Raw genomic sequence first — 27,964 nt, 5'->3', positions numbered from 1 at the left:
TGGCAGGACCTTTGACTTTGGGCCAATCTTTTGGGTCAGAGTTTCCCCGCTTGATAGGGGAGTGTGAGATTTATATCTTCAAATGCCCCAGATTCCTTCAGTGAAAAATTAGGTATTTTGTTTTTTTAGCTTTCGGGGAGAGGATTTGAGGAGGGAAGCTGGGAGATGGGGATGAGGGTGTTTCTAAGTCTGAACCTCTCTCTGTCCTGAGCTGTCCCTGTGATTACTCAAGGACAAGGTGGGACAGCTTTGCCTGCAGCTCCAGAGCCTCAGAGAACAAAGGGGTTCCTTCATGGTTCTTCAGGTTGGCCCCTGTGAGGGTCTGTGCGCAGCTTCTACTGGAACTATGTTTCATTCTGTGTACGTATTTATAATTCATCTGAAATGTGATGGATAAAGTGTTCTCATTTGGGGGGCCTAAGTTACTAATTGGCCCTTCAGCTAGGGAAAGGGGGTGGGTAGGTATACACTCCTACCAAGGACTCCTAGCCCAGAGCTCTCCCTTGGGCCAAGAAGGCTCTTTTATCCTCTTCAAGTGGCTGGCTTGTTCTCAGCCAGAAGAGCCTTGATCTAGGCTATGGCCTCTCTCTTCATGGCCATCCTAAAAGGAAAGGCTGCTTCACCTCATTACTTTTAGAGGGCTGGACTGTCCTCAGAGGACTCATGTTCCCTCCAACCAGGGCTGGCATCACCACTTTGCCTAGTGGGGCCTGAGGTAGGACAAGGTGTCTGGTTTCTCCAGCTGCCGGGAGGAAGCCAGCTGGCAGGGCACTTGCCTTTGCCCTAGTAAATTCTGACCCTGCCAGGATGCCCACCTTGGACCTTTTCTGAACACGAGTTCCCTCCACTATTATGGTTGTAGATGTCCTTCTTCTGGGATTGCAGATCAGGGGTGGGGGGAGAATGTTGCATGTTGTTTTCTGGTGCTTGTCATTATACATATGAATAAACAGTGCTTCAAGCATTTGCCATGAAGGAGCCAAGAATGTAGCCCTTATGGGGATTTATTTTCCTCCTCCCCTTGCTTTAAGTTCTTGGACAAATATCAGCATTTTCAACCAAAACATCATTCTACTCCTCTCCACTCTGCACTCCCAGCGATAAGAGTCTGAAGGCTGAGTTGTTCCTGGCAGACCCCAGCCTGGTGACATCTCCTCAATCCAAAGTAACTGAAATTCATTAATAAATTTAGAGCAAACTCAAAAGGCAGGAGATAGTGGCTTCCACAATGCTGTTTCCATTTGTGCTCTCCTACCATTTGTGACCTAATCTAGCTTCCTGTCAGGAGTTGAGGGCCTTATGCATTGCCCTCTTAACCTTACAAACTTGCACCTCTATGCCCCTTCTGACAGACAGTTATAGGCTTCATTTATAGTCCCTTGAAAAATACACTTGGGCACAAAATTATGCTCAATGTCACCAGATTTGCCAATCTCCTAGGAATCATCTATGGCTTTCAGGTTAAGAAGCTCTACCATCAGAGATCATCCTTGAAGTACTTTAACATTCCTTGGGTGAAAATGAGAAGACGCTCAGAGGTCTTGAAGTCACAGACCTTGACTTCTTTGCCTCCAGTTTGGTTTCCCCTGAGATGAAAGAATGAATACGGGGTGAGGTGTAAGGGAAAAGAGAATTAGGATCTCTTTTCCGATGTGATGGGGTAAGGGACAGGCTTTTGTGTCTTGAGTGTATGAAGGTGAGAAAGAACGTTATCAGCTGAGGAGAAAGATGTGGGTGATTAAGGTATCAATATTTTCTAGGCCTTAGCAAGGAAAATAACAGATCTGATGAGAAATCACCCTATGATGAAGCTCTGGTAGCAGCCCTGCCAGCACAGAAAATATTCGTTAGAAAAAGAAGCCAAAGTGATGGATGGAGTCGGGGTCCAACCAGGATTTGGGAAGAGGCGATACAGGGTATCGATCATCGATCGCAGTTATCAGAAGGGGAGAGACGCATCACCAGAGATGCTGCAAACACCAGCAGCCTCGGGGCTACCCCAGTTCCGGGGCTGGCTCTGGCTCACAGATAGCCTTCTGTCATCCTGACAGGTGATCGTGGTCAGCTCAGCTAGGTCCTACCAAATCCAGAAAACGCTATTCCAACCCTCTGCTCTGCATCAGGGCAGCGTGGGTTTCCCACAAAGACACACCAGAGTTGAGGATTCTCCCCCACTCCAACCCCTGTGTCCTTCAGCACATCCTACAGACCCCCTCCCTTTGCCCTTCTGATTCATAGCGCCCACCTCCCTGCACCTACCCTATTCGATCTACAGGGAAGCGAAGTCGATCGTGGCCGCCAGCCCGAGAAGGGGAGCCAGCCAGCTGGCGGAGGCACGGCTTAAAGGGGCATCTTGGGCAGAGAGGTTTGGGACTGGGGTCTGTGTGCAGTGAGTTTAAGAGAGGGGCTGGTAGCAGAAAGAATGTGTTCACAAGGGTTAAGAGAGGAGGTCCTGAGGCTTTGGTCTCTTTCTCCCCCCGCAATCATGCATTTTGGAGGGGCTCTCGCGGCAAGTTCAGTAGGCAACAGCACCACCTAGCTGACTACATTTCCCAGAAGGCTATGTGGGCGAGAGACTGAGAGCCAGACGAATAGTGCTGCACTTGCGCAACTGAGCTGGAAAGGTGGGAGGGAGAGGGGAGGCGTGCCCGCGGCGGGGATGAGGGGAGGGGGCCGCGCGGCGGCGGCGCCTGGGCGGGCGCGCGTCCGCGGCGGTGATGGCGGTGCGTGAACGCGCGGCGGCAGCAATGGCCGCTCTGGAGCGGCGGGTGCCGAGTCTCGATGACTTCGCGGGACAGAGCTGGAGCTCGTGGGTGGAGCGGGCCGATCTGCCCGCGGCCGATGGTGAGTGAAGCTCCCCTAGAGTCTGAAGACCCCATCCCTGTCTCCCCTCCCCTGCTCCGGGCCCCCGCCAGCAGAGGGGAGCTGCCGACGGGAGCCGCCGTCCGGCTCCCCGGCCCCCCAAACAAAGGACCCGCCGGGTCCTAGTGCCCGCCTTCTCCGCCACCTTCGCGCCTCCGGGTCCTAGCGCCGGCTCTCCGCCAGCAGCCCACCCTGCCCACCTCTGTCTCTGCCGTCGCCCAGTACCTGCCCCTACATCTGCTTTCCTTTATGTTTCTAATTGCCTGCTGTCCTCCAGCTTCCGCCCCTCCTGCACCTGCCTCGGGCTTTCCCCATCCGCAACAGTCCTCTCCACGTGTTTCCCACGCACCCCACTTCTGTGCCCCCCTCCCAACCCCCCTTGTTCCGTCGCCTTCTGCCCCACACCTTCTGCTCCTTTTCGGCGTTTGCCTGTCGACTGCAGTGCCACTGGACCCCCGCCTCCTCCGCATTAGTTCATCGGTCCATCCATCTATCCATCCTCCCTTCCTCCCTCCTTCTGTCCATCCATCCATGCCTCCAACCCCTCGTCCTTTCCCGGGCCTCTTGCCCTACCTCCCGGGCTCTCTCCCCTGACACCCACCTTCTCTAGGCCCCTGAGTGCTTTTGGTGGAGCAGGCTGACAGCCCCTTTCCTGATCTTTGTCTCCTGGGCCCCAGGGGGCATCTGGCCTCGTGGTCTTTGGGGTGACAGCAGGCATCACGCCCCTGAAGAAGTTTGCAAGTGAAAAGAGGTGGAGGAGGAGACCACATGGAGCCGTCTCTGATGACACTTGTTCTCTTCTGAGACATCCAACTCCCAGCTCAGTTCTGTCCATTACTGCATTTTAACCGACTTCAGAGTGGGGGCTGCCCCTTGTCTCTTGCATACCTAACCCACCCCCCCCCCTCACAGCTGTAGATTATATAAGACTCTCAGTATTCTCATTCTAGAAAGGGGCAAGTCTGTTAGTAGGTGTCAGAAGCAGACCTAAGTGGGAGCCTCAGGCCACCCTAGAACTGCCCCATGCTGGGTGGGCAAGGATGGGGCCATTGTCAGGGTCTGGGTGCATTGAGAACCGGAAATGGAATCAGACGGGTTTGGTGACTCAGAATTGATTTTTTTTTTCCAAGGGACAGGGAGGGGGCGTAGAGGAGGGAGGGGAGAGCAGTAAGGTAGGGGGATGGGGAAAGAGCTGCTTTGCATAGCTAAGATGTTTTTGTCATCAACCCAGAAACTGAGGTACAAGGGCAACCCTTGCCCAAACCCCCTTAAGAGGAAGAGGGTTTTCGTAGCTGACCAAGGGGACTTTGAAGATGCTGAAGGGCCCCAAGATAGCAGTTTCTCTGCTGTATGGCCATCCTGTCAGTGCAGGACCTGAGTAACTGGGTGTAACTTTCACAATGGCATGGCAACCCAAGTGAAACAAAATTGAGGTTGGGGACCTGGGAGAGTATCTGTTTGGGATGCCACAAAAAAGCAGAAAGAACACATCTGAGAAATGTCAAGGAGGGCCTCAGGGATCTGTAGTAAAATAAGTGAAGGACTGTTCCCCATTTACATGGGGAAGCAGGCCCAGAAAAGAGATAAGTACCCACAGTCACCCAACTAGTCAGCAGTGGGATCCTGAACTGCACCTTGGAGTAAAGGAGCCACATGAAAGGATCCTCGAGGTGGAGCCAGCTTATTCCAGAGGCAGCAGGTGAAGGAAGAATGACCACTTGAGAAAGACCCACTGAATGGTTCTCTGGGTGGTCCTGAGCACCGGGTGCTTGTCAAGAGGCAGGGGCTTCCTCCTGCTTGGCCACAGCACCTGGTCGGGTTGGAGATGGGCGTCTGGGATGGGAGTGGTCCTTCTGAGCTGTGTTTCTCCTCCAGGGGCTGAGTTGGAGGAGAGTAACAAAAACCCGAAGAAGTTGGATGCCATGACCCTCATTAAAGAAGGTGGGAGTCGGCACACATTAGGGCTGGGGCCCAGGGCAGACAGGACCACCTTTCCTTCTTCTACCACCACCTAGGAGGTGGCTGCAGCCGGTGAAGCAGCCAGTCTGGGCATTCTCACTTTGATAGGTCTGAGTCAGCCTCTTCCTCTGGCTCCTGTGACTTACTGAGGGAGATCCTAATCATTGGTGTTTGGTGCTCTCTCACCTGAAAGCTTGCATTCTTAGGGATTGGTTAGATTGAACTCTGGAAGCATCCATCATAAAGCCTGTTATATCAGCTGGGAGGGGAAGTGTCATCTGAGTGGTGGGTGGGTCTCTTCTCTGATCTTACAGGGAAACACTGGCATCCCCAGCCCCAGTGATAAGGGCTTCTGTCGTTGCAGACATGTCCATCTTCGGGCACTGCCCTGCCCATGACGACTTCTATTTGGTTGTATGTAACCATTGCAGCCAAGTGGTGAAGCCTCAAGCTTTCCAGAAGCACTGCGGTGAGGGGAGCCCTAGGGAGGAGATAGAGGGAACAGGGGAAGGTGGAACTTGGAACTCTGAGGACAGGGCCAGTTGGGAGGTCACGTGGGTAATGGAGGGAGGCTTTGTGAATAGGAAGGTGGGGTGGGGTGGAGCTTCAGACATTGTGGTTGGTTGGGATTATTGTTGAAGCAAACTTCTAGCATCTGGTGGAGTAAAGTTCTAGCATCTGGGAAGAGCTAAGAGGTTCAGGAAGCAGAGTCCTAGAATTTTCAGTCTTGAAGGTGCAGATTCAAAGGGGAAGGAGGCAAATCTAAAACCTAACATTCGGAAACTGCAGATTCTCTATCATAAATCTGTGAGCAGGGTTAGGAGGATGAGGCAGGAGGCAGTTAATAGCACTCACCTCGATTGCTCTCTCCTCCTCCTGCGACAGAAAGAAGACATGGGCCCCTCAGCAAGCTCTACACCCGGGCCCCACCTCCACCTCCAGCCCCTGCCAGCTCTCAGAAATGCCATGTAGTGAATGGGCAGGGCCCTGCTTGTAGGGGCCCAGGTTCTACCAAAACCTCCTCCAGGGAGAAGGGCCAGGGGTCTCGCAGCCGTGGCCATCAGCCTCCTGAGAAGACCCAGAAGGACAACCTCTGGTAAGGAAAGGCTGGAGACTCCCTGAAACAAGCCCTGACCACACAGCCCAAGGAGGGGTTGACACAAATGGAAGCAGCCATGGGGCAATGGGCACTGCTCATGGTGGGAGGGAGCCAGCTGTCTCTGCAGCTCCCTTCCGCTTGCTCCAGGGAATATGGGATTCCCTTGTCCCGAGTTCTGCACCCCTGCAGGAGCCCACCCAAATTCCGGGAAAGGAGATGGTCCTGGGCTAGAATCCGGGGCCCAGACCCAGCCTCCCTACCTCCCAGCCTACACCGTCTCTCCACGTATAGCCTTTTCGTGCCTGTGGTGAATCTGGAGAAGATGTCCAGTCTTCCGAAGCCCGATGGACATGGAATCAGGGTGGCCCCGCCCTCTGCTTTCCTCAGCCAGCCAGGCGGCCTCACCAAGGACTCCCCTGGAAAAAATCCCATGGCATCCCCTTCTAAAGAACTTCCTGGCAGAGAGAGCATCGAGATAGCCCCCAGCGAGGGTCCCAGTCACCGGACTGAAGGCAGCCCTTCTGAAAAGGAGCCTGGTGGGGCCAAGCTGCCCCCTAAAACCCACCGCAAGATGGCTCGTGAGTAGTCATGGTCTTGGGGGTCAGGAAGGTAGAGTGGGGACTCCTTTGGACAACTTTGTCCTTGGGTCTGATGGAGAGGGGGTCAGTGAAGAGGGGGCTTGGCCATCACAGATTGCTGGGGTACAGGGACCCCTGGTCATCCCTTGACACGGGCACTCACTCGACCTGCTTGCTTTCTTGGAAGATTCTCTTCAGTCCAGCTGTCCTGATTAAGGCTGTGGGAGCCTGTGCCCAAGGGTGAAGGTATTGTTCCTCACCCTGGGCTATGGACCTTTATCTTTTTTCTCACCTAGATCCAGGGCACCAGAAACCTCCCATAGCTGGTTTCCCTGGCATTCCAGATGCCTGTGGCTGCTCCTGTTTCTTGGTATATGTTGCTCTTTTTGGGGCTTGGAGCCCCTCAAAGGATTCTTGGGCTGGTAATGGGGACGGGATGGTTCTTACGCCCAGCAGAATGCTGCTGATGTCCAGAGGAGTTTGTCTGGAAGGCTACAGCCGCAGACTTGAGAGCCAGAGGCTTTCCTGCCTTAGGCCCAGCTCTTCCCAGGCCTTTGGCATGAAGATGCCAGACCTTCCCCTGGGCCTCCTCTAAGTGGCTGTGGGGTTCATGGGACCTGCTTTCCCCACAGGGAAGGAGTGCGACCTCAACAGGCAGTGTGGGGTAATAAATCCAGAGACCAAAAAGATCTGTACCCGCCTTCTCACCTGCAAGGTAAGCTCTACTCCCTCTGCCTGGTGAGGGAGAACATGGACCCTGGGAAGGGAGAGGAAGTGCGATCTTATCCAAGGTCCAACTCAAGGGATGGGGATTAAGCCCAGACCAGGGATGGGGAGAAGGGGCTGCCCCAGTGGGCCCAAGGTAGGGACAGCAGGCAGGGGGGTGGCTCCCAGATCCCCCCCTAATCTGTCTGCTTGCCTAAGCCAGAACACACTGCTTCCCCTTCCCCTGCTCAGCTCACACCCCCTCCCCACCCTCCACCCTGCTGTGTTCTAGATCCACTCGGTGCACCAGCGCCGGGAGGTCCAGGGCCGAGCCAAGGACTTTGACGTGCTGGTGGCAGAGCTGAAGGCCAATTCCCGCAAAGGGGAGTCTCCCAAGGAGAAGAGCCCAGGGCGCAAGGAGGCAGCTCTCGAGCGCCCCTCCCAGGAGCCCCCCGCCTCAGTCCAACTTGTGGCAGCAGCAGCTGCTCCCAGCGGCGCCTTCTCTGCTCGTGCCAAGCCGACCTACCCCTACTGTGCACTGCCCAGGTAGGTCCAGGAGCCAGCACCCATCTGACCTGGGGACGCTTGGCCCCAAACTGTCAGGGACCCCTGGAGACAGGCCCCGGGGTGTCCTGGAAAATGCTGCTCACTCCACCCTGATGTGGGGGAGGAGACCTGGCAGTGATGTGGAAGCAGGTGATTCCCCCGCTGCTAACCTGGCATACTACAATACCCCTGCCTCTCTGTAGCGATCCAACACCCAGGATAGAATCACTCTCCCAGCTGCTCCCACCAGGCGAAAAGTCGTCATCGGGGAGCCAGAAGGGTCAGGGTCCTGGGTGAGGCAGTCCTTCTGTGTATTTATTCACTGGCCCCTTCGTGTGCAGAGGCTGCGCTGGACCCGGGGGAGAGCCTGCCTTGCTGAAGGAGACACACACCCATCTCTGCCTGTAACACGAGGGGCAGACACGAAACACAGGCTCAGCTCACAGAGAGGCTCACAGGAATATGTGATGCAAGAAGGGGGTTGAGAAAATTGACTGGGTTGACCCGAGCTGAGTGCAGTTACACTCAGAAGATTTTCTGGAGGAGGCGAATCTGGAGCAGACTTTCCCCCTGAGGAGGCAGGGCCTGGAAAGTGAAGGGGCTGGGGAGAGAATCCCTTGGGAGCTGTGGCCCCTGATCTTTCTGGCTCTTGACTCTCTGAGCTCTGCTGTCCCCTCCCTCCCTGGCCCCCTTCCTCTTTGTCTGATGGCCCACAGGGTGTCTGCCCTGGCTTTTTGAGCTTGGTGGGTTCAGAGACAACCCACCCCCGCCCCCAACCCACGTCTATCACATTGCTCTCACATCCCCTTTGGCCCTTCCAGGTCCCGGGCTTCCTCTGAGAGTGAGTTGGATGATGAAGGCCCTTGTGGTGATGGGGATCCAGGCCTGTTCCCCTTCCCCCTGCCCCGGGGTGGGGCCCAGGCCTCCAGTGAGGAGAGTGAGGAGGAGGGGACATCTGATGAACTCCACCTCCCCACTGACTGCCATTATGCAAACCGGCCTCCTCGGCCACAGGCGGTAAGGACCCAGGGGGCTGGGGGTGAAGGGGCAGCCCTCCTGGCCCAGAGTGTGGGAAGGAGGTCCGATTCTGTGTGAAGGTACCCTCCCTGTATTTCAGGCACCGGTAACCATGTACCTTCCTTCTGCCTCCAGTTCTGCACCTTTGGGAGCCGGCTGGTGAGTCCAGGATGCTACGTGTTTAGCCGCCGGCTGGACCGGTTCTGCTCGGCCCTGAGCTCCATGCTGGAACGGCACCTCAGCTCCCACATGTGGAAGTGAGTCTCTCGGCCCCAGAACTTCCCTCCCTGGGTCCCAGGCACTCATGGGCTTCAGAAGCCCTAATTCTTCACACATACCTAGAGACGTGGCTTGGCTATTGGCCAGGAAACCCCCAAGTAGGATGAAGAGGAAGTGGGGAAACTTGGCGGCCTGGAGCTAGGCTAAGGTCGGGCATGAATGGGTCGTCTGGGGGTGGATCTTAACTCTTACCAGTACCTTTTAGGTAAGTAGGGATAGGGGATGGCTAACCTGAGATTTACAGTGAGATTCTTAAAGCATCTATATATTAGTTCCATCTCTGTCTGTCCCTGGGCCTTCTTCGTGTTCCTCAGTTCCAGCATCTCCCAGAAGATGGCAGCACCACCAGGGTTTCTGGGCCATTTCTCCATGGGGCGGAAAGGCTGTTGTATATTGGTAGGGATGCCCTCTGGCTTGTTTGGCATCACAGGGGGGCTCTCTTTTTGCCACAGGAAGATCCCACCGGCGGCTGAGCCTCCATCCCACCTTGTCAGCTCCCTCCCATCTGCTCCCCTGAGTCCATCCCCTACGGGCAGCAGCCCTCGCCTTCCAGGCCCACCTCCCAGACCCACCTGCCCCGCCTCCACGCCCCCCACCAAGGACAGCCTTGTCCCCAGCTACCCTGCAGGCTCCCCCAACGTGGCAGCCGCCTGTAGTCAGGCGGAGTGCATAGGCGGGAGCCAGGCCATCACCTCACCACTGCCTGCCAACACGCCATCCCCGTCGTTCAGCAAGCTCCCACCTTCCAAGGCCAGCAAGTCGTCCAAAGGCAAGGACAGGCTTGAGGTGGAGGCTCCTTCTCGAAAGCGAAAGTTATCGCCCGGCCCCACCACTTTCAAACGGACTTGCATCCTGGAGCCCACTGGAAAAGGCAAGCCCTCTGGATGCCGGGGCCTCACAGCCAAGACTAAACCTGCTCTGGGCCTGGGGCTTAATGGGACGGTGGGGCCAAGAGTGAAGAGGGCAGGGCCTCTGGACTGTCGGGGTTCCCCTCATCAGCCCCCCACGCCAGTCAAGGCCTCTCAGCTGGACAGCCAGGGGGTGGCTGGACATGCGGCCAAGGCGCTGCCGACCAACTGCCTCTCTGAGGAGGAGGTAGCCAAGAAGCGGAAAAACCTGGCCACTTACTGCCGGCCAGTGAAGGCCAAGCACTGCCAGGCCGGTGCCCCTACTGACGCGGCCTGCTCTGTGCGCCGCAAGAAGCCGGGTCCGGCCCTGGCCTTTGAGGAGAAGTGTTCTACACTGCAGGTACCAGCCCGGCTCCCTGAAGATCGGGGGCGGGAAAGGGTCAGGATGGATGAGGTTGGCGTGCCCAGCAGGAACCTGACAGAAAGAGGTGCCTAAGTAAAAAATTTGTGCAGGGAGGGGAAGACTGGGGAAGTTGAGAGTTCCTGGGCCATCTTCTCTAGGGAGAGGTGACCCCAGCTCTTGCTTGATGGGCCTTCCCCTTCCCCAGCCCTGTCTCTTGGGCTAAGGAGATGTTGCCTCTGCCTCTCCCCCTTCCCCAACTTTTGCTTTAATTAAAGGGCCACTATCTGAATTGGCTGTGGCCCTCACTCCAGGAACTGGAGCTACCTCTGTTCCCTGAAGGAAAGGAAGTTGGACTCCATGAGCTCTGATAAGAAAGGTTTGGGCAGTGGGGTTGAGCTGGGGTCCCAGAGCTGTGGCCTAACACACTGGGCACAGGGTGGGTGGGCTGGTCTTGTTCGTTGGTTTTGTGTTCGGGCATTAGGGCCTGAAAGGGCAGGGACACCACCCAAGGTCCCCATATGCATGACTGCCCACCTTGCACATGTATCCACTGCCAGGTTTTCAGGTGTCAGGCAAACTCTCCAGGGTTTCCAGTAAAGCCAGCAGCCAGATTTATTTGCCTCTTCTGATGGGAGCCCTGAAGTAGCATGCTCTGAGCTTTACATATGATCTTAGCCAGGAAGGATGAATTGGGTGGGAAGAGGGGATGCCATCCTGGTTTAGGCACTGACCAGGTGCATCCCAACACATTTGGCACCCATATGAGAGTAATAATAAGTTGACAGTTGCCCAGGGTTTGAGTGTGTTTGTGTCCCCCACTTGCATGGGTGATCTCCAGACTGCCTCTGCTGGGCAGGCATTTATCCTCCCCCATGCCTAGCTTTATGCAAGACCAGCAGGAGGAAGTGGAACCTTAGCTTTTATGGCCCACATAGTTCACTGGATAGGAGGACAGGTAGACCCCCTAGCCTGACCCTGTCTCTTGCCTCTTGTCTTCCTGCAGTCAAAAGCCCATTAACGAGAAAGTGCCTGCCCACTGCAATGGAGCCGCCAGCACCTCCTCCCCTCCAGATCCGGGCCCCAGGCTGCTGCCGCTTTTTATAACTTTATATTATTTTTTTTAAGAAAAAAAAAAAAACCTCTTTAAAATACCTCAAGACTGTCTTCCTGTTCTGTTGCTGCTAAGAAAATATAAAAACAGAAACATAGGAAGGAAAGAAGTGTAATAAAATGAGTGTCCTTACTGTCCCCAGCTACACCCCAGGAGGCTGACCTGATAGGCAGCCAGCCTCCAGCTGCTATCACTTGCCTGCAAAAGAATCTCTTATGGTCATATGTTTTTGTACTTTTAGTCTCTGGAAATGGCTAGAGGTTGTGTCACTGGGGGAGTCTTGGGATGAGGAGGCATGGGGCTCCTAGTGAGCAAGAGGACTACAGTCCTTTGGGGGAAGGAAACTTGATGGGGGAGGGGAGCCACACCTCTGGGTCTACTCTTGGATCTTCGCCTTGAAGGTCTAGGAGAATCAGCCTGTGGCCCTCTTCTGGTCTTCCAGCAACCCGGCACCTGCATCCTGTCTCTGAATTACTGCCTCAGTTTCTTCAGCTCCCCCTGCCTCGTACTAGTAGCCTCATTTTCTCAACCACTGGAGCTGAAGTAGAGTTTGTAATTGCTCTCAGGATGTCCCTGATTCCTGTGGGATTGCCTGTTTTGGTCTCTCGCCCCATGGCCTGTGGGTTTACTCTTAAGGAAGGGGTTCAGCCTCTCCCAGGTAGGCCTTCTTAAGCGGAAGCACACCTTTTCTGGAGGCAGAAAGGGAAAAGGTAAGACCACTTACAGAAATCCCCTTGGTGTGGGAGGCAGCCAGCGTGTGGGAGGTCCTAGTCCCTCAGGATCACCTGGCTCCCCAGGGCTGAGCAGATGGTGTGCAGGCGGCAAGGGCTGGGAGTGCCCTAGATTTTCCATTTGTCTCACTGGGGACAAGAGCTACTGTTCAGATAGGGGACACGACTGTTGCGTGTCTCTCCTTTGGTCCTCAAACCCTAATTCACCAGGCACGGGGCACTAGTTTTTAGCTTTATCCGTTCCTTTTCAATCTCCTTGCTTTTAGGCAGAGGGGACTCTAACTCCCTTAACAAGACGGAAGGAGGGGTGGCGGGAGAGTGGGCAACTAGGGAAATCCAGTATTTTTGGAAAACTGCTCAAAACTGGTTTCACACTCTTGGTTCTGTATATCAGATTTGTGACTTGGGTGAAATCAGTTGTCATGAAAGTAATTTTCACAGGCTGAGACATAAGCCTCATAAGCCCGTGTAGACATAAAGACACCAATGAGGTTGGCTGAAGAAAAAAGGTGGGCCCGCAGCTGTCCACTCACTTTCTGCCCGCGGGGCTCTCCAGGACCGAGGCTCTTTCCCCCAGTCTGCAGAGGGCGCTGTGGGCGAGCCGCCGCATTGTCGGCGGCGTCCCGGGGAGGAGCCTCTCCCGCATCCGCGGCCGCCTCCGCGATCGCAAACCCGGAAGACTTGCCCTGGCAGCTGGGAGTGTGCGGCTGCCGGGCGCCGCCATGCAGTCTCTGGAGGTAGGTCTGGTTCTCGCTCCGCCGAGGGAGCCGAGACTGACCCGCTGGCTGCGGAAAGGCAGTGGGATCTTGGCGCATCTGGTTGCTATGGGTTTCACCATCTTCCTGACTGTGCTGTCCCGGCCAGGAACCAGTGAGTGTGCCGGGAGGGGCGGGGCCAGGCAAGGGGGCGGGGCCAGGCAAGGGGCGGGGCCGAGATGTTTGAGGGACTGCGCTTGGAGCGCTAAGAGGCGTGGAGTGGGGACTCGCAGTGGATGGGCGACTGTCGAGGTGTAGTAAGGGCGTGGTGGGGCGTGGTCCTGGGGGTGGGTCCTGGAAGGGTGGGGCTTTGGGTGCTGGGAGGAGAGGAGAAGCCTGAAACGAACTAACTGAACTCGCTAGTTCGTCACCAGCAGAGCCCCTCACGGATGCAACAAATAAAGGAGAGAGGCCTGGTAGCTGCAAAGTGTTGAATGGGGAATCCAGGCCAAACTGGTATGTTTGCCCTGTTGGTTGCTCAGCCTAAGGCCCTTTGGCTGCACCACTTTGTCTGGAGGTTCTGATACTGATAAGAGTTGAAGACACTACACTGACCTTTCCCCTCCAGCCAGATTCTTTGGGCTCCAGCCAGCCACAGGGGCAGAACCAATGGTGCCCCGCCATCAGTCTGTTCTCTTTGATTCTTAGGTCTTTTCTCCTGGCACCCTGTATTCATGGCCTTGGCGGTGAGTTTGGGTGATTGGTTTGGATATGCCCCTAAGGAAGCATCTAGCCTTTAGAAGGCTTAACCTTTCTTTGACTCAGAGAGGTGGGGGGAAATACCCAGGGCCCCATCTTTCCTTGCAACCACTGAGATCAGGAAACATGGAGGGCTGGGCTATAGGTAATCAGGTGGTATAACGCGGTGGGAGGGCATGGAAGATACCATCATTTTCTCCACTGTGGGCCTGAAAAGAGGAATGGAAGGGGCGTTATCCAGTTGCTCCCCACCCCCAGAGTTCAGGAGAAAGTTTAACTTTTGCTGTTTCCATTGGTCAAGAAATGAGAGTCCTTGCTATTGAGGATGTGGGGCGGGGGGTGAGGGGGGGTAGTAGGGCATGGATGTCAGCCTGAATGATGACACTTCCACTCAAGCGTGGATTCCTAATTCTGCCCACAAATGCCTACCTGTGAGGCAGGTGGTCCTGGTGGGAGTTCTTTAGCCCCCACCCTTTGTCTTCCTTGTTTGGATGTATGAGGGCACCTCCCCTTTTGCAGGCCTCTGAGCCGGGCCTGAGGCTCACTGGCCCTCTCCTGTGTTCACAGTTCTGCCTCTGCATGGCTGAGGCCATCCTGCTCTTCTCGCCCGAGCACTCCCTGTTCTTCTTCTGCTCCCGAAAGGCCCGGATCCGACTCCACTGGGCAGGGCAGACCCTAGCCATCCTCTGTGCAGCCCTGGGCCTGGGCTTCATCATCTCCAGCAGGACCCGCAGTGAGCTGCCCCACCTGGCGTCCTGGCACAGCTGGGTAGGGGCTCTGACGTTGCTGGCCACTATCGGCCAGGCACTGTGTGGACTTTGCCTCCTGTGTCCCCGGGCAGCCAGGGTCTCAAGGGTGGCTCGTCTCAAGCTCTACCATCTGACATGTGGACTGGTGGTCTACCTGATGGCTACAGTAACAGTGCTTCTGGGCATGCACTCTGTGTGGTTCCAGGCTCAGATCAAAGGTGCAGCCTGGTACCTGTGCCTGGTGCTGCCCCTCTATCCAGCCCTGGTAATAATGCACCAGATCTCCAGCTCCTACTTGCCAAGGAAGAAAATGGAAATGTGAGTTCCTCCAAACTCTGAATCGAAATGGGACACTTGACTTGGACTTCACTGGCTCCTTTAGCGACCTTCAGGGATCCACTTCAGAAGGGGTAGGGTTTTTGTATGTCTTAGCTGGGGTGGAGGCTGCAGAAACCCAAGCTGCCGTTGCCGACAGATGACTCAGTGGGCCAAAACGGCGAAGTGGATGGGGCATAAGTGATAGGTGATGGGGAGCTTGATCCTGAAGCCTCCACTCTTGATGGGAGAGAAGTGTTGGGTGGTACTGGCAGTCATCTCTTGCTTGCATGCCTAATGAAAAATTGGATTCCTGTAATTTATCAGTGGCATCAGCTGTTTGGGTCACTTTGAGAAAGCAGTGTAGTGGAGAGAGCCAATGTACATTTTTTTATGGGTATGGTCCTTATAGGCTCTGTTGTGCAACCTTATGTGAGTCCAGTGTCTCAGGGACTCAGTTTCCTCATCTGTGTAATGGGTGATTGTTTCTAAACAATCTCTCCTACCATTCAGTGTCTGTCAAGTTGATGTCACAGAGCATCTTCCCACCTCTGAACCATGGCTGGACCACTCATCAGACTCAGGGTGTAATTCTTACATTCATTGTCTCCTTACCCCTCTAGAGGGACCAATATGGCCCCCTGGCTTTCCCAGAACCTGTGCTGATTTGGCCCCTGCACCAGGGAACAAAGCATCAGGGGCTGTGGAGAGAAGGGGCCCGGGTGAAGGTCTGCAGCTCCTACTTGCCAAGACATTAAGGGCACTAAAGACACCTTAAACTTTTGGAGGAGCAGAAAGGCATTGGCTTAACCAGGCTTTGGCTCCTGGCTGGGTGTCTTAGCCCAGCTAAGAACTTCCTTCAGCTAATCTTGGGATCTGGGCTTGGGGCCGCGAGACGTCCATTCTCAGTGGCAGAGCAGTCCTGAGCATCTCGTGTTTTGCCCTTCTTGGGGCTTGGGTCCTTGCCTTAGCACATAGCTTCCTGGAGCTATTCCAAAGCTTTTAGAACAAAGTAAGAACCAAGGAAACAAGGCAGGGTGGTTCTGATCTAGAGAAAACAGTCTCCCTGGTTCTCCTCTCCTCATCAGCTTAGCTTCCCTTCAGTGTCATCTCTTGCCAGCTCTTTGGCCCAGGAGCGGGCTGAATTTGGTGCCAGCTGGCAAATGAGGGCTTGGCTCTGTTCCCTGCAGAGACCCCTGCTCATTCCAGACTGAAAGTAGTTCCACAGACTGCCCTCATCCTTCGTTGGTGAGAGCTGGATGTTACATTGGTTAACTGTGGTCTGGCTCATCGAGGAGTTGGGACCTCCATTGTGGTGGTTGATGGTGGTTTAGTTGCTAAGTCATGTCTGACTCTTGCGACCCCATGGACTGTAAGCTGCCAGACTCCTCTCTCCATTGGATTGGGACTTCCATAGGTCATGGCGAAAACTGAGAATGGCCAAGCCTGGAAAGCAGTGTTGAGGCAGGTAGAGAGAGCTCAGTGGGGACTCTGGGAGACCTGTGGAGTAGGACCTAGGATTTGAGGTCCCAGGAGCAGGGGGAGGTGTTCCCAGATAGCAATAGTCTGTCTATCCCAGGCCTTTAGAAGGTTCCAGACCTCCTCCCTGGGTGACTCAACAGCAGGGAGGTCGGTATGATTCGACAGGACAGGCATGAGAATGGCAGGGGCAGAAGGGTCCTCAGAGCAGACTGTGCTGGTCAGATGGCATCTCCTAGGAGTGCCCCAGACCCTGAGCATCTCAAGGGGGCCCCTGCTGGTTATTCCTGTCTCTTTCATTGCCCTTTTCCTACTTTCCAGCTCTCCACTGTGGTCTGACCTTGGGAGAGATGGCTACTGGGGCTGCATGGAGGAGATTGTCATCTTGGGTCATTCTGGCCAGGGAGTCCCTCTCTGATGGCCCGTACAGTCAGTGCTGGGAGTCCCACTCTGTCTCCAGCAGGGTAGGAAGGCCGGGTGAGCTTGCTCGGGGAGCTGAGCAGGCAACACCAGAGAGCCCGAGCCTGCCTGAGGTGTTGCCTCCTCCCAGGTGGTGCGGGGGACGGTGGGCGGGCAGGCGGGCTGACAGCCGGCAGTTTGCGTGGGCAGTGCCAGCTGATGTCTATTCCCAGCCCCGGGAGGAAGGGGGAAGTCATTTATATTCTGCAGGAGGAAGGGGTCCCAGCTGTCACTTCTCTGACCAGTAGGCCCCGGCTGGGGGTAGGCAGGGGCACAGGGCAGAGAGTGGGGCACAGGTGGTCTCTGCTTGCTTAGCCAGTCTGATTGCAGTATTGGGAGGAGGTCACCAGGAGGAGCCCTTCTTCCCAGCTGGCCAGATTGTGGAGGGACTTCCCTCCCCTCCTCTCCTTGCTCCTTCCATCACCACCTGCCCTCCCATCCCAGGGCAGCAGCTGGACAGCCATTAGACCTCAGTGCCAGGGCACTCTTCCTCCAGCTGGGATCTTGGTGGCTGGTGGCTGCATATGCCTCCTGCTGGTGTTTCCTCCCCCTGTACCCTCTTTTCCCCCGCCACCATCCAGTGTCTCCCCATCTGGGGTATTATCTGGGCTCCTCAGAAATGAGGCAGAGGTCTTGAAGGAGAAACAAATGGCTGCCCTTTTGCCCTTGTCTGACTAAGCAAAGCTGCTAGTAGCCAGCCTCTTTTGCCTTTAAAAATAAAAGTGCTCGAGACTTTTTTAAATTTCCGTGTCGTTTGCACAAATTTGCATGTCAGGCTCACTGAGTCCTGATTCCAAATATGATTACATTCAAACTCAACCTTGAGGACATTAGAAATATAGATGGTTTTTGTATCCAAATCCAGGATGGTAATAGGATTATCATTCTGGATTCAGATACCACACCCAAGCCCCCATCTTTCCCTTGGCCACCCTTTCCCCTCCATACTCCACTCCCCCACCCCCCACTGGGGGTGGTGTTGCATGGCAGGAGCTCTGTGTGGGGAAGTCTCCCAGCCTCACCTTCTGGGCTTTTCAGCTGCATTAAAGGTATCTCTTGCCAGCCTGTGCTGCCTCCTGGCCCCACCCTCTCACAGGGCAGACTACCCCGCCCCACTCTCTGACACTAGCCTGGCCTCCCCCCGACCCCCACCACACCAGGCATGGCTGCCATGGGTCTTGTTTTTAAAACCTCACTGTCGGAGATCCAGGCATTCTCCCAGAGCCAGCTGGCTGCTATGCCAAGGCCTGCTCAGAGTTAATAATAATCATTAGCTGAACAGGGCTGAGGCCTTTCAGCTCCAGATCTCCAAGCACTTGCAGACTGAGTCAGCCAGCCCTCACCGTCCCCCTCTTCCTGGGCTGCAGAGGGAGGAGGGGTCAGAAGTCTTACCTCCCAGACATGCTTTGAGCCTGCCTTCCTCCTGGAAGCATCCCTGAGCGTCTGAGTAAACCAGTCAGGCCTTTTCACCTGACCAAAGGGCACAGTGTATGCTTCGCTGACACTGCTAGCGGCATTGGTGGTTGTTGACCTTGAATCTAGCACTCCTGCCTAGCTGTCTGTTGACCTGTCTTGGCCTCCAGGGGACACCCCTGACTCCCCCAGCATTTCTGATGACTCTCTGCAGGCTTAGGGAGCAGGGAGGCTCCTGGTTTAGTGCTCCCGCTGCCCCTGCGTTTGGTTGGCGTAAAGACCCTATGTATCATGAAGTGAAACATCGATCCGGGAGCTCGGAAACTTGCAGTCTGGGTTTACCCAGCCCCTGACACTGGTGTGGCCACAGGCAAATCACTGACTACGTGACCTGTCTCAGAGGGATGTTGTGAGCACTAGATGACAGAATGCATGTTAACATGCATTGGGATGTTCAAAGTAGTAAACACATGTAAACAGGCGGCTTATTATGTTCCTGTCCTTATCTCTTTCTCAGCCTGGCTCTGGGTTTTATGCTTCTTTTAGGGAGGCAATAAATAGTTATGGATGATGATGCTTAGGGGATCCAAGTCTCAGAGAGGTTGTGTTTCTGGCCACCGTCAGAGAACACAGACATTTCCTCCTAGATGCAAGGCCAGGAGTGCTATGGAAGCTATGACTCTAGTGAAGCTTGTCCTAAGTTGCTGCCAGGTGATGTGTTCAAGTCATGGGGCTGATTGCAGATCTGGAGTCAGTCCAATTATGCCCCAGGTCCAGCCTGGAGCTCCTGGAGCTGGTCTCAGTCTGGAGCTCCTGGTTGCTAGTCTATCTAAGTTTCTCCTGGCTGATCCTGCTCTTCCGAGGGAAAGGTGGAGCAGACAGGCCACAGACAGGGAAGGGAGGAGCAGCAGTCGACCCACACTGCCACACCAGCTCTCTGGTTGCCCCCGGAGCCACAGGCTGCCTCAGGCCCTCACCCAGGGTGGAGGTGGGAAGCTGTGAGGCACAGCCCCTGGCTTGTTCACAACTTTGTTTCTCCTTGTTTCAGGCTCTTGGAGTAGGATCACTGTCCTTTCCTCCTCAAAGGACATTATTGGAATTAACACACACACATGCACATGTACCATGAAAGCAGTTATGTTTAACTTGAGGATATTTTCCATTCCATTGGTTTGAGAACAGTCAGCAGTCTTCCTAGAGTGGACACAGAGAGGCAGGCACCATAGTAGCATGGAGGCTTCACTATTTTTTAATCTTGGGTGTTTTTTCCTCCCTTATCCTGGGATCCAGGAATGAAACACTGATCAGTCATTGTGGTCATGGCCTCAACAACTGTCACCAGTGTAGACACAGGAAAGACACAGCTGAAAGGCAGGAGGACAGTGCCCCAGGACTGCTCCAGAGAGTGATTTAACATAGATGGTCTCCAGCTCAGCTTAAAGCAGGCAGATTCCCTCCAGTAAGACGACCTTCTCCCTACCCACCCACTCACCCAGAAGCCTTGACTAACTTGCCAGTGTGCAGGGAATAAGTTCTAAATCTACCTGCTTCTATCAGAATTTCCTAGATTTTGTAAAACCTCTTGTGAAAGCATTTTAAGTAGCTACTTCAGGTGATTCTATCCTCTGGTACCAGAGGATTCAACTCTATCTGAGTATTCATGAGGCCCCCTGGCACCCTTGTCTTTCAGGCAGATCCCCCGTTATCTCCCAGTGCTTTCTAAGGATTCCCAGTACTGGGCTAGACCTTTCTACTGAGGTCCACACCTAAAGCAAACTACAGCCAAGGGAAGGAGCAGTGGGAGGTGAAGGAAAAGCAGCATGAAGTTCTATCCAGTTGCGGCGCTCCCTAATCTGTGTGTGTTTGCAGACACATATGCATACAAGCCTCCAACTCTGGGGTCAGTGACTCTTACTTTATGTATGCTAATGCTGTAGGGCACCTAGAAGTCCTTGCAGGGTCCTATCTATGTCCTAAAGGTTGGTTCTCTCCACACCCACTGTGATTCTGGGACTGTAACCAGGCTGATGCCAACTGGAAGGCCTCAGGGCAGGTCTAAGTATCTTCACCACTTGATGTTTTCCACACAACAGGCTATATGCCTGATGATGGGGCCTGATGTGGCAGCTGCTTTAGCTTTCTTCTCTCAACTCTGGGGAGAGAAAGCATCCAGCGGAGGCTGCCTGTAGCCAGACCAAACAAGCTGACCATACCACTGAGTGGTCCTGAGTCTTTTCTGCAGTGTGGGTGGGGCAAGTGAAGCTTCTCCAGTGGTTGCTTCAGACACAAGATAAGGGGTCCAAGAGTTACAACTGCAGAAAGGGAAGGAGTTGAGAGATCAGATGGGAGAGAGACCAGGCTGGCCAATCCACTGAACATTTTCTGTTCTAAAAGATAACCATCATATTAACCTTTTCTATTTTCCCGCAGTGCCACCTAAGAGGAGCTAGGGGAAGAGCCGCAAGACATGGCAGACCATCTTGGCCAGAATTTATGGAACTTCTTGGGGGACTGGCAGGGGGATGGGGAGGGTTGAAGAGATAGAGCCTTGGGATGATGGAAAAAGGAGTATCAAAACTTCCTAAGCACAGAGACAGGGCATGACACAGGCCAAAACAGAGGGGAGGATTTTCAGTAGTCTTCCTCCCCAGACCTGTTCTCTTTACCAGCTCATCCTCTTGGCTAAACTCAGCCATAGCAAAAACTGCTTTGAAAAAATTAAAAAATACCAAATACATGTAGACTCTGGGGGCGCCGTGGCATCAACATCTGTCATTTCACTGACTGCCAAGGTTGATATGTCTGGTGTGACTGGCTGTGAGGTGTCTCCATCCCTCACTCTTTAGTTGTTCCCTCATGGAAAAAAAAGACAACTTTCCAGACAGAAGAGGACCGCCCTTTAGTCAAGATTTTAGCAGTGTAATAAATGAGGTAATTATTCAAATTCTGATTCTTTATTTTTTTTAGCTGCGCTGTGTGGCTTGTGGGATCTTAGTTTCCCACCCAGGGATTGAACCCAGGCAGGCCCTGGGCAGTAAAAATGCCAAGTCCTAACCACTGGACAGCCAAGGAATTCCCCCAATTTTGATTCTTTTCTTTTTTTGTTATACCATTTCCCCTCCCTTTTGGGAATCTACCATGACAATCCCCTTCCAGAAATACCAAGAGAGTAGCCAAAGAAACTGCCTATTCAGAGTTCAGTAGAATCTGGGCCAATTTCTGATAGGCTGTCTTCTGTACCAAGAAAGCGGGGACTGCATTTCTCTGTCCAATGCCATGCTAGGACACACTACATTGTCAATGAATACCACCTGCCCATTACACTAATATACTTTAAGCCAAACTAAGGTGGTTACCACTCACATGAACATGTATTGGTAATAATCAAAAGACTGTGGACCCAAGCTGCTCACCGTCATTTCTTTTAACCCAATTCAAACCTTTACCACAGTACAGTTTGTAGGCTTGATCCAGACTTTCAAGAGGGCTCTTCAGGGAGACAACCCTCCTCCCCAGGGATCCAGAAAGCCTTCATTATCTACAGGCTCTAGCCCCAAGTCAAGGAATTTCTAGACTCTCTCCTGCTAAAGTGTCAATGACATTTCTTTTGAGAACATTGGGTTGGCAAATTTGTCCGCTGGCCAAAACCAACTTGCTGCCTGGTTTTTTGTGGTCTGTGAGCCAGTAAGTTTTTGCACTTATATATGGTTGAAAAAAACCCTCAAATACATGTTACAATGATATGAAAATCACATTTCAATGTCCATAAATAAAGTTGACTGGAACAGAGCCACTGTCTGTGCACTTTCTGTACCTTCCTGCCACAATGGCACCACTGAGGAGCTGTAAAAGAGACTATACGGGCTGCAAAGTCTAACATGTTTCCTGTCTGGCTCCTCACAGAAAAGGCTGGCTGACCCCTTGTCTGTCTTTGCGCCTGGATGTGGACTCTACCCATGCCCTAGCAACAGCATTTAACTATTCTCCCCCTAGACAGGTTGCACCCTTCTGAGGTGCTGTGAACCCTCCCCACTGGCTGAAAAGATAAACCAGTCACAGACTACGCCAGAACAGAGACTCAAGCCAGGTTTTAATGATCATTGTCTAGTTTTCAGAGCCCAGAGGCTCCAAGGTTTGCCAGCCTGGGAGCACACAAGTGGAAGGACTAGGATCCTGGACGTGGGGAGGCCTGCTCACTTCGCCAGCAGGGCTAAAAGGAAGTACAGAGGTAAGGACACACGGAAAACTGGAATCAGTCGCCTTCACTCTCCCTAGCTGGGGTATCCCCACTCCCAGCTCCTTCTTAGGAGCCTCATAAATACAGGGAAAGAAAGAAGATTACAAACAATCACACAGACAGATTGTACAGCCCTGACATACTCTGTCTCCAGGGACACCTGCTTCCTGGGAGACATGTCTGGTTGACTGATGGGGGTGGGGGTGATCACTTGACCTTTTCTTATAACCAGACCTGGCAGTTTCCTACACAGGGTTCCAGTGAGCTTACATCTGCTGAGTACCCAATCCCTCAAGTAGAAAGCTACCTTTGGGTTCTAGTCACTGAAACCATGGGAAGAGGCCAATCAGTTCAGTCTCTTGGTGGGGAAGCCAGGCACACCTACCAGGCTCTCAAACTGGTAGGTCCTGGCTAACCTAGTGGATACAGTGGGGAGACTAAGAGCCTCATGCCCTAAACTGGGTAGGAGTTAGGAGGAAGATGGCCTTCCTAGTCCTTGGGAACTCAGGATGTCCAGAGGACCTACTTCATCTGACATCCACTTGAAAGATTTTCACAGCCCTAGATGATGCCTAGAGGGGAAGCTGCTGCCTGGAGGTGAGATTTTCTCTGATAAGTCTGAGGAAGGGATCCTGGTTCCTATAGCTTCAGTGTCAGAATCTTTAGAAGTCTCTGGAATATGACCACACAATTTTTCCCTCCTGCCTCTGGCTTACTAGGGCAGTTACCATAGGAAGAGCAACTTACAGCTGCTTGGTCCCTTGCCAGTGTTCTTCTGGATCTGTCACTGACCTAGTTTTACATTTATTTCTGACATACCATTACTCTAAGGAAGGTTTCTGAGGAGTCTGAAGAGCCAGCTTGCTCCTCATCAACCCTTCTCTCAGGGTCTTCAACCTGCAGCTGTCCTAAATCTGGGCTTTACGGAGTGCCACAGAGATGTGGGTGAAGATTTAGGCAGTTCAGAAATCAAAAGTACAAAAGTTTGTATCTGCAGAGCCTGGCATGGTCACAGTCTCCTACAGGGCAAGAAAATTGTGTGCATGAAATTGTGCACATAAGTAGAAACCACTCTGGAAGTGGACATTAGTGGGGACTGAAGAATCATCCTGATGGAAGTCAAGGTGCTGGGGTGCATGCAGACCTATAAGCATGCATCCCTATGAGCATGCAAGTACTTGAGGGAAACGCTGCACCTCTCTCGACAAAGCTAGGTTACTAATAAAGGATGGACAGCGGTCTTGACATCCCAGCAACAGACAAGGGGAAGATGTTGAGTTCTAGTCCCCACCTCGGATCTTAACAGGCAGTGGGAGTTAGGACCTCCTAGCAAGCAGCCTTCACCCACAGGTAAATGACACTTCTTGGAACCTAAACAGCAGATTGGAAAACTGGAAGAGCTGGAGAACTTCCAAGGACAGGGGACTTGGTGGGAGAGAGGGGACAGACTGAAAAGATGGTCAGAGAACATTTTCACCTTTGCCCTTCAGGTCCCCTTGCCAAAGTTCAGAGCAAACCAACCCCCAGGGCCTGCAGTAGAGTCAAAGGAAGTGGCCACCTCTATGCCCAAAGTATTCTGCCACTTTGATGGAATGCAATGTTGGGCCTGTCCTTAAGTTCCTCTGGCCTGACAACTGTGCACACCTCTGGCTGAGAGGGTCGCCTCCTGAAAGTTTAGTGCCACTGACTGTCTCTGTTACAAGACTGCCTGGAACCTTGTGGAGAGGGCAGAACTCTAAGCCACCCTCTGAACCGCCACTCCTCTGTGGCAGGGACCACTTGATTCCAGCTCCGCAGATGATGAATCCCATGCTCCAGCTCTGCAGCAGGGGTGAGATCTCTAAGAGAGGAGCAAGGCGGCTTGGTCAGCACAAATGAGATGTCTGCCTGGTCCCCTCCACCCCTGAGCCCAAGCTAACCCAGCTGGGGCCAGACTTCTTGGATTCCTTCTTTTGCAGAGCAGCATATTAGGGAACACTTAGAATTCTACCTGAGCCTATCAGGAGAACAAATGAAGAGATGGCATACACAGAAAATCAGGTAGATCCCACTGGATGCTACGTAGCAGTGGCTGGTTTACCGTCCACCTCCTCATGCAAAGAGGCCCTCATCCCACGTCTGTGGCAGGCATCCACAGACACTCTGCTTCCAGCACCCCACACCTTGACCCGACACACGGGTGCTGGGAATCAGATGCTAACCAAGGGTTTCACCAACTGGTTCCAATCTGGAGTTTATCCCCCATCTACAGGTTTTGTGCTGGCGTCTATACTGTCACAGGGACCCCTTGGTTCATGCTGTACCCCTCTGCGCCACTGGTCCCATGATAAGACACAGATACCGCATCTCATATTGTTGCCATATCTGACAGGCAACAGGCCAAGCTCCTGCAAAAGACCCGTGCACCCAGGGCTCCTCTGGAAAGAGGATGGTGTTCCTGGGAAGTCTTACAACAGCTATGGGGAATGTTATTGAGGTCCCAGGCTTTTCCTGACTTCTTTTCCCAAAGGTTTCCCATTTCCTCAGCTGTGACGCGTGATGTGACTTTCTGGCCAAGGAAGACAATCTAGCTCTTCCCCAACGTGGCTCCTGTGGAAGTTCCCCCCAGTACACACAACATCACAGGTGTGGGTGGGCAGAGAAAGGAAAAAAGTGACTCTTTTTCCTGAATGATTTTCTCTGAAGGAGCTAGAGATGACCTCAAAAAAGTTTAGGGGATCTGCTTTTTCACCCCTTTCCTCATTCCCACCAGCAGACACCCTCTTATTCCACACCTTGAGAACTGTCAGGGCTCTGGGAAGGGGTGTCGTATTTGCCTGAGGATTAGTATATCCACATTTGAAAATCATGGCAGCCACACCCTGCTTGGGGTCTTGCCTGCTGTTGTACCTGTGGCCAATTCCCTTGAGTTCGAGGGGAACCCACTCCCTTGGGCAGCTAGCCCTCTCTTCCACCCCCTCACATCCTTCAAGGGCGCATTACCTCTCCTGGGGCAGAATCTCCCCACCAACCCATTCTGCTCACACCACAATGGGCGTATCAGAGAAGACCGAGCTGACCGATTCCGGATCCGACATCCTCCGCTGGCCCTTGCCTGTCGCCTCTGGCACTGGCAGGGTGTTGCCCGGCTTGAGCTTGCCGTTTTGACCCTGCGCAGGTCCAGCAGGTTCCAGAAAGGCCACCCGCCTGTCAAAACCATCATCCTTGTCCCCGCCAGCCATAGGGTCGTGGTTGGGTGTGGTACTAAGCATGGAAGAACTGAGGCTGTCTGCCTGATGGCTGGAAGGTTTCTCGACACCCCGACACCAGCAGCGGCACGGGGTGAGGTACAGGTATATGAGGACCAGGACTACACTGAGGATACAGCCCACAAGGGTGGTATAGGCAGTGTTGAGGGTGTCGTGGTGTCCGTGCAAGGTGAAATTGTACACTTTCAACTCCACAGACAGGGTCTCATTGAAAGCCTCCCCCATGGCATAGCAGGTATACACACCCCCATGCTCAATCTGCACCTGCTGGAAATGAAGACTGCCATCCTTGGACACGGTCACCGTGCTGTTGGCCACCTCATCCAGCACCCGTTCATTGCTGGGTGTCACCCACACCTTGGTCATCCCCTGCTGCTTGGTGTCACACTTGATGGTCAAGGAGTCACCCAGGTGGGCCTCCCAGGCACGCTCCTTGTACTCGCTGCAATTGAGGAAACTCAGGTTGAAGACATTGTGCAGTTTCTTGGAGCTCATGCAGTACAGGTCCTCCTGAAAGTCCATGACGGAGCTCAGCTGCCGGTACTGCCAGTGGGAAAAGAGCTGGTAGAGCTCGCAGTCGCAGTGCAGGGGGTTGTTGTGTAGGTACAGCCCATTCTTGATCCAGGCGGGCAGCTTCTGCAGGTCAGGCAATGGTAAGTTCTTCAGCTTGTTGGAGGAAAGGTCCAGGAGCGTTAGTTTGGGGAGCTTGGCTCCTTCCTTGACCAGTTCCAGAGGGAAGCGGGAGATCTGGTTCTGACTCAAGTAGAGTTTCTGCAGCTGGGTCATGTCATCAAAGGCGCAGCGGTCCACTGCCATAATGTGGTTATTGTAGAGCAGCAGCACCTCCAGGACCTGCAGTTCACTGAACAGGAACTCATCCAGCGTCCGCAGCTGGTTGGAGGAGAGGTCCAGGTAGCGCAGGTTGGGAACTGGGGAAAAGGCCTCAGAGGATATGAAATTCAGGTGGTTGTGGCTCAGCAGCAGGGAGTGCAGGTGGGTCAGGCGCGTGGGGGTCCACTCGGCCCGCAGGCGGCTCAGGTTGTTGTGGCTGAGGTCCAGGAGGGCGGTGTAGCTGGGCAGGGAGTGGGGCACGTTGGGCAGCTGCTGCTTGGAGCAGCTGAGGATGTTGCTGGCGCACAGGCAGGAGGCAGGACAGCTCACCACTGGCCGGCCAGCTCTGGCCACCTCAAAGAGGAGCAGGAACAGGGACAGCAGCAGGAGCCAGAGGCCTCGCAGGTCTCCTTGGGGTTGCATAGTGTCACTGCGGAGGGCGAGGAAGGCCACAAGGAAGATCTGGGAGGAAATCACCCGGGCATGTTCTGGTGGGGTAAGGAAGGGTCACTTTCACTACAGGCTTAAGAGAGAGTATAGGTTTGTGGTCATCAGGGTCTCTGGAGGGAAGGACCCAGTCTCCCTCCTTCCACTCTCCTCCCCCAACCAACCCCGCACCACCCCTCGTAGGGCTAGAAGAGAAAGGAAGCGATGTTGAGTTGTTCCCAGGTACCGTGCGGGCGGTGGGCTCAAAATACTGGGACCGAGGAGGAGGTGAGCACAAGGGCCTGCCAGGCTGGGGTAACAGGAGAGGAAGGCCGGGATCTCCCAGAATGTCAGGGGCTGTTGGGGTCACAGGGGTTGCAGGGCCCAGGTCTGGAGGCGGGGTCAGCAGAGCCTTTGGGGAGGAGCTGAAGGAAGGTCGACACCGCACAGGCTGGGCAGGGCGAGTCCTAACCTGGCTGAAGGGGCCTGTTGAGGCGGGCCTCCCCCGCCCCCCCCACCCGGGACCTCTGATCACTGCACCTGCTCGGCGAGGACGTTTCTCAGCCCATGGCGGGTCCGGGAGCTCCGTCGCGGCCTCCCCCAGCAGCGCCTCACCGGCTGGCCTGCCGCGGCGCCCGCCTTACGCAGGGGCCCGCTCCCGATCACATCGCCTCCCCGGGACGCGCCGGGCTCCGCTCCGCTCTCCCAGCGCCGCAGCGTCGGAGCCCCCAGATCACGGCCGCAGTCTCCGGATCCGCGGGGCAGGCGCGCAGCGGTGCGGGGAGCTGGAGACGCAGCGATCAGAACGCAGGGAGCGGCGTGGGGGCAGCGAGCACCGCGCGCGCGCGCCCGTCGCCGCCGCCGAGGCTCGGGGCGCGTGCGCGCGGCGGGGGCGGGGCGCACGTGCGTGTGTTTGTGTCGGAGGTGGATGGGCGGCCACGCGCTGCTCATTCTGTGTTAGAACAGGTCCTGACCTGGAGAAGGAAACTGGCCCCTTAGTTCTCCTATTACTTCTTCCACTTTTTTCCATTCCCTTCATCCCCCAACTCCCCACCCTTCTACTTACCAAAACCGCTCTCAGGAAAAGTAGGTCTAACTGAAGTCAATTCGCTGCAGTTGACTCCAGGCCAAGACGCGTCACATGTCTTCTAATTTTACAAATTAGAAAAATCTGGCTCAGCTCCCAGCTGTCAATGTTGGCGGGAAATTCATTAG

General features: G+C 54.3%; 3 protein-coding genes across 17 annotated transcripts; 2 read left to right on the top strand and 1 right to left on the bottom strand.

Moving 5' to 3' along the window:
• The first annotated feature begins 1,084 nt into the window (after positions 1-1,084).
• On the top strand, positions 1,085-11,448 carry ATXN7L2 (ataxin 7 like 2). Of its 8 annotated transcripts, none has more exons than XM_061410928.1 (11): positions 1,085-2,844; positions 4,738-4,803; positions 5,186-5,290; positions 5,707-5,917; positions 6,308-6,498; positions 7,131-7,213; positions 7,496-7,749; positions 8,571-8,766; positions 8,902-9,023; positions 9,498-10,672; positions 11,300-11,448. In XM_061410928.1, exons 1-10 carry the CDS (start codon positions 2,718-2,720, stop codon positions 10,387-10,389), a joined length of 2,247 nt encoding a protein of 748 aa, XP_061266912.1. In that variant the 5' UTR covers positions 1,085-2,717; the 3' UTR covers positions 10,390-10,672; positions 11,300-11,448. The 8 variants fall into 8 exon arrangements, with proteins under 8 accessions (XP_061266912.1, XP_061266906.1, XP_061266913.1 ...); XM_061410922.1 differs by having other exon boundaries at positions 6,212-6,498; XM_061410925.1 differs by lacking the exon at positions 1,085-2,844 and adding an exon at positions 2,857-4,561 and having other exon boundaries at positions 6,212-6,498.
• Positions 11,449-11,542: 94 nt separating this feature from the next.
• LOC133244160 (probable transmembrane reductase CYB561D1) lies at positions 11,543-21,796 on the top strand. Of its 8 annotated transcripts, none has more exons than XR_009735315.1 (4): positions 11,543-13,008; positions 13,542-13,579; positions 14,160-14,751; positions 20,438-20,951. XR_009735315.1 is itself a non-coding variant. In XM_061410934.1 (4 exons), exons 1-4 carry the CDS (start codon positions 12,861-12,863, stop codon positions 20,445-20,447), a joined length of 696 nt encoding a protein of 231 aa, XP_061266918.1. In that variant the 5' UTR covers positions 11,543-12,860; the 3' UTR covers positions 20,448-20,951. The 8 variants fall into 8 exon arrangements, 6 of the variants coding, with proteins under 6 accessions (XP_061266918.1, XP_061266916.1, XP_061266919.1 ...); XR_009735316.1 differs by lacking the exon at positions 20,438-20,951 and adding an exon at positions 19,698-19,785; XM_061410934.1 differs by having other exon boundaries at positions 14,160-14,659.
• A 284-nt stretch (positions 21,797-22,080) lies between these two features.
• Positions 22,081-27,598, bottom strand: AMIGO1 (adhesion molecule with Ig like domain 1). Its single transcript, XM_061410930.1, has 2 exons — positions 27,290-27,598; positions 22,081-26,811 (listed from the first exon to the last, which is right to left on the bottom strand). The coding sequence occupies exon 2, from the start codon at positions 26,744-26,746 to the stop codon at positions 25,265-25,267; it is 1,482 nt and encodes a 493-aa protein (XP_061266914.1). The 5' UTR covers positions 26,747-26,811; positions 27,290-27,598; the 3' UTR covers positions 22,081-25,264.
• Between the last annotated feature and the right edge of the window lie 366 nt (positions 27,599-27,964).

Source organism: Bos javanicus, chromosome 3 (assembly GCF_032452875.1).
Source record: "Bos javanicus breed banteng chromosome 3, ARS-OSU_banteng_1.0, whole genome shotgun sequence".
NCBI lineage: Eukaryota > Metazoa > Chordata > Mammalia > Artiodactyla > Bovidae > Bos > Bos javanicus.
This window is presented reverse-complemented; position numbering and strand designations above follow the sequence as displayed.